The following is a 5,922-nucleotide window of genomic DNA, read 5'->3' on the forward strand; positions in this document are numbered from 1 at the left end:
ATATATATATATATATATATATATATATATATATATATATATATATATATATATATATATATATATATATATATATATATATATATATATATATATATATATATATATATATATATATATATATATATATATATATATATATATATATATATATATATATATATATATATATATATATATATATATATATATATATATATATATATATATATATATATATATATATATATATATATATATATATATATATATATATATATATATATATATATATATATATATATATATATATATATATATATATATATATATATATATATATATATATATATATATATATATATATATATATATATATATATATATATATATATATATATATATATATATATATATATATATATATATATATATATATATATATATGAAGGTGAACAGGTATCAAACACCAAGAAGCTTCACAACGGCACGCTGTCTCAGTACTCTCGGGGTATGTCCGGAAGGCTATAAAGACAGACAAAAATGAGAAAGGTGAAGCAGCTACCTGCTCAGTTCACACCAGCTCCGATCACTTTAATTCAGGTTGATCACAAAACTCACAACCCTGAAAGAGCGATTTTGCATGAGCAATGACGGGGAAGTTCAACTGAAGAAGCTTCCCACAAAGACGTCAAACGCCATGCACACTCATCTACCGATAATCACGTGGTCAATGAAAAGCAAAATTTCCCCTCTACTGTGTTGATTGCAACGAATTCAAAAAAGAACTTCTGAAAGGATGGTAAATGACTCTAACGGATGAAGAATATTGGCGATTTGAAAGTTTGGGCATATTCAGAGTAAGTTTTTCTTGGACTACTGCATGCATTAATTGCTCGTCAGTATACTTACTGCTAGCTTTTTAAACACCTAAAGTTAAATCCCCTTGAAGGGAAGACTCCTTCCACAGAGGCTCAGGTTTCTGAGATTTTTCACGGGAAAGTTCAAAGAAGAAAACTCTACCGGCGAAATTGTGCTCCAGCATATTGAGTTGTCTTAATATTTTAGTAGTTCTTGTCACAACTCAGAAGAAGCACTAATAATGATCCTAAAGCGTCCCAGTGGGTGTTTTATATATGCTTCATTAAAAAGCTGAGGTGTTTTGAGACGTAAATAACGCTTTTGTTCAGCTCTAACACCCTTTCGGTGTCTAGCTGCCATGTCACCCGAGGGAACACGAGGGCTGGGATATTGCCAGGTTGTTCAAGCCTAGGCAGGGGAAGTTGAGATGCAGAGGTCGGGTTCGAACCACGGACAAGTCAGTAAATCCGCACTCTAACCACTGAGCAATCTCGCGCTGAACAACGCTTTGGGCATGCAATGGGCTGAAAATCGCCCATTGCATTTAAATCCCACATCTGTCAAGATATCTTGGAGTTCCAGTCGGTACGTATATAGTTTCTAATTAAGACAGTTGCTGCATTGGAATATCAATACGACGAAGGTGTACAGAACAGCAAACGATCATCGCCAAGAAATTTACCGCAGTCTTGTCGGACGATGCGAAGAAGCGTGAACCTTTGCAGCACTTCGTTCGCTCAAAGCCATTTGCTACTAAAGAGAACGTTGCCATAGCATGTTGCGTGGATAGTCGTTAGTATGTTTTCACATCCAAGGTTCGAACCCCCACCATGACTTCCAGATTACCCGTGTCCCGGCCTTTGCAACCTGGTAGTATTTCTAGCCTCGTTTCCCTCAGAATTACGTCGCACCATTGTGCCGAGTTGGCGCTACGCTTGAACACTTTTTTCATCTGGCGGTTCGGCATTCTTTCGTACCGAAGGATGCCTGTAATTTCTTCCAGTGGTGACCCATCTATAATGTAGTTTGATAGTGAGACCAAGAACACAGAGTTTCAAGAAATAAACATGAAGGGAGAGTGGAAAAGGATATTTTTGGCCGGCATCAGCATCGCCACTGGCCGCAGCAAAACTGTCAACAATCACTGATGATTACTGGCTTGCACGTTGAGCAAGCTGATTAGGCTACAAATGTTCTACAAACAATAGAGGTGTCAACATTAATGCATGAGTAAGTCTGGTGAACAAGCGAACCATCATCTGAGAAATCCAAACTGTCAAAATGTCCTCTGACGAAGCACTACCGGCATTAGAAGCCAGTGTTTCACTGATTTCATCTTTCTGGCTGATTTCAACCCTCCAAAGGGAAGTACGAGATGTGCGCAGTCGGTGACTCACCATCTGATATGCAATCAAAGTAGGCGAATCGTCGGCTTCCCAATATCGTGTGAAGACGATTTCACGAAAATGATCAACCGTCCGGCTCTACTGCACGGTAACTTATCTCCGTGTATTGCAACCCAAATAACGAGGACTGATTCCACCAAGTTCGGTGAGCCGCTTCGTGTCAAAAAAGCAGCTAAAACATCCAAGCGCACAAAGCATAAGGCAGGGTATAATCCAGAGTGGTTACACGATTACACGAGGAAAAGCAAAACGGCCTGTAATAGAACATACCTTATAAAGAGACCGTGCTCCTTCCTCTCGAATCGCTTTCACACCCAGCTTGATCAGAGAAGGCGAACCAGATGCATTGGCGGTGTGTGCTTGCATGCGAATCTGAAGTGAAGAACAAGAGGAGCTGAAATGCCCAAACTGTTGTGCAAAGAGAGAATTCTGGCTTGTCAACCAGAGCACACTAGTTCACTTTCAAACATCTCCTGTATGTTACTGTCGAAAGAGTGCACAGCCCTCTAAGACCGCTGAAAGGAAAATAATATCCTTACTCAAGCTTAGCTAACAAGATACCGCTTGTTCCAGACAATAACTTTTTCGATGCAATCTGCGCTCGACAAAACCGAAGAGTAGAGTTGCGGCGGTCCATAAATTCCGTCTTTCCAGATGTTGTTTCTAAGTCACAATTGCCCTTGAGTCCTGTTGTTAAACATCTGACCGACACGCGTATAAACATTAGACCAGACAAGATACCTATTAGATAGGTTCAGTGTAGAAACCAGAGTACGACTGACTACAGAGAGTCACATTTCGTTGTTACTCCACCTCACGCAGACCCGAAGTTAGAAAGATAGGTAGAGATATCCTTATCTGGGTGGTGATACAGACAGAAGGATTGCGGTGAATAGCGGATGTGATGGTAGGTAATCACGGGTCCGGTTCTAAAACAGATCCGTTTAGATACAACATAAATACGAACATACGACCAGTAATGTAATATTCGGAGGACTGTCGGGGAACAGTTATAAAAGCAATTGTGGCTTTCTATACGTGGCAAACGAAGTTATAGATCAGTACACCGAATGGATAAGACGGTATACAGAGAGCGTAGAGGACGGAAAAGTCCGTGAGGATCTAGTGGGGGGAAAACAATTCTAATGTCACGACTGAACATGAACATACTGGATAGAAGCGTTACAAACAGGCGCGTACCTCGCCGTAACACGGGGCACGGTTCCAAGTGCGTCCCATATTCCGCACCACATGCCTATAGGGTAAGCGAATTACACTATAAAAAGACACGGGCCAACCTGGAGTGCAGTACACAGTAGAATGACCTTGGACAGGTCCTGGGCAGAACCACCTGGGAGAAGTTCTGAGTGGACAGATTTCGGTCACTACACTCGTGACCAGATGGGTATCGGCCTGACCAGCAACCTTTGATTCCAGGCAAGCCCAATTTTCCCCTACACAGGAAACTCAGCCACAACGGTAGTAAAAAACAGTGATGAACATACATACATGGAGCCGGTAGTCACGATTTCGTGACGTAAAGCGAACAGCTAACTGCCCACCATATAAATCACCGACAAAAATTCGTACTGAATATAATTTAGTATGCTAAGTCAAAAAGTCCACTAGAGGAAGACAAAAAACCCTATAAAGACAGGTCAATAGCGTTTCCAAATCAATTAAATAAAAGTGTTAGACTGAAGAGGGTTAGAGCGCGACATAGAACGCCGCTCCCAAGAAAATTTGCCCAAAAAATAGCGAAATCGCCCAGATGAAACATAAAGTACTACCAAGAGCGGTACTTTCAAGATTGTGGCATACTCGTCCTGGTGGAGACAGAATGGTTTTTCGATGGATTAGACAATAAGCACAGGGTGTCATACACCGTAAACGCCATGAACTGATGGATAGTGATCACCGCCAATCATACCTGTGTATGTGTGTCCAACCTACCTGCAATCCACGATAACGTAATACGGCAAGGCAGTGCAGTCGAAATGGAGAGAATGAGTGCACCATATTTCTGTCCCTATTAACATACGTTAGGATCAGTGACTACCCTACTTATTGATACTCTGGACAGTACGCAGCACAAACAAGTATCATTTTGTTCTCAAATTTGACCTCAACCCAGCAATTATCATGGCTCAAAAGAGGGAAAAGCGGCTTCCACCTATAATGAAAATACTCCAGGTGATCGCACTAGAAAAAGAGACTATCAGCTGGCTCTACAGGTTGCAACGCTCACGCCAGTGAGTGCGCACCACTGTCGAAAGCATGTAGTTCACCAGTAGAATACGGAGGCCTCCAGTGCCAGATGGGCTAGTATCAGAAGTAAAATTCGATAAACCAATAAACGCTTCGCAGTCTTCACCTGCCCGATCGCCGAATCTCCCTTTTGAGGGAACTATTACACAACTTAAGTATCACAAAAGCCAACCACTGGACTTTTGGTGCAAAGAATGTTGGATGCGATTTCTATTCCAGAGTAGTATTTAAAACAAAGGAATAAAACCACATTTATTTATTTCTCCTATCTACATTCATCAGTGCTACCTAAATTTCGTAAATACACTGTAAAGGACTAATGTACCTCGGAAGGGTGCACCTGCAAGAATTTAACTGTAGTCGACCACGGCGATGCACACTCTGGAGGAACATCACATTTGTGTTGTTACTGCACAAATCAACCGTGGACCCAGTTGGACCACGTGGCCATCAGTCACCGGTGGAGAGCCACAATTCAAGATTGCTGCTCTTTCTGGGGTACACCACTTGATTCCGATCACGCCGTGGTGCGCGCACGCTTGACAGTTCATTTCCCTTCAGGCCCTCGCAAGTCGGTAAGAAGCATGCCAATCCACTATCTTCGAAGAACTGCCATAGCTCAGTAGTATCAATCTGAGCTAGCCCAACAACTCTCCACAGTAAAACAATACTCTGGTGGCAGTGAGCATGTGGATGAAGCATGGCAAAGTGTGAAAGGAGCTATGCTAGCAGCGTTCAGTGCTGCCTGCCCGACTCCTCCAATTCGACCACAGGACTACTGAAAGTCGTCGAGGTCGTTATCCATGGTTGATGCCAGGAAAGCCATACCAGCAGGCAACGAGTACGACCGCGCACGCAAATCCCTCAAACGCCAAATAGTGAAGAGTCTAAGGAAAGACCGAGAGCTCTGGTGGATATCGAAAGCTCGGGAGATGGAGAAGGCTTTTGCTAGGGAAACGGCCGTGCCCTTTATCAACTGATACGATCGACTGGCCCTAGGAAGGAAACGGCCAGCGAAACGATAAGTGAAAAAATGCCTCCTGCAGCACAGCCGGTGGAGAAAATGCATACGGGCGAAAAAATGCCGCAGCACAGCCGGTGGAGAAAATGCATACGGGCGAATGGAATGTAAACCTTGATCGCCCTTCGGAAGACGAAATAAGGTAGGTACTTCGGTTGACCGTCTGTTCTTCTTGAGACCCTTGCCCACCAAGGAATGCCCTGGAAGTTTGTAAACATAATACGTTCTTTGTATTCTCAGAACTCCGGACGTGTGAGAGTGTACGGAGAGCTCTCCAAACGCTTTCATACACAAAGCGGTGTCCGTCAGGGATGCCCACTCTCTCCATTGCTTTTTAACTTTGTGATCGATGAAATAATGAGACGAACGCTGGAGGGTCTTCAAAAC

The 5,922-nt window shown here is 42.3% G+C and overlaps 1 protein-coding gene across 1 annotated transcript in view; it reads right to left on the reverse strand.

Moving 5' to 3' along the window:
- T265_00554 (hypothetical protein) overlaps window positions 1-5,922 on the reverse strand; it is a gene marked incomplete at both ends in the record, with an annotated part of 38,020 nt that overhangs the window by 24,785 nt on the left and 7,313 nt on the right. The window contains one exon of the mRNA XM_009164358.1: window positions 2,517-2,618. Coding sequence (XP_009162622.1) covers window positions 2,517-2,618 — 102 coding nt within the window. The remainder of the gene's footprint in view (window positions 1-2,516; window positions 2,619-5,922) is intronic.

This window comes from Opisthorchis viverrini (assembly GCF_000715545.1).
Source record: "Opisthorchis viverrini unplaced genomic scaffold opera_v5_5, whole genome shotgun sequence".
In the NCBI taxonomy this organism is placed as follows: domain Eukaryota; kingdom Metazoa; phylum Platyhelminthes; class Trematoda; order Opisthorchiida; family Opisthorchiidae; genus Opisthorchis; species Opisthorchis viverrini.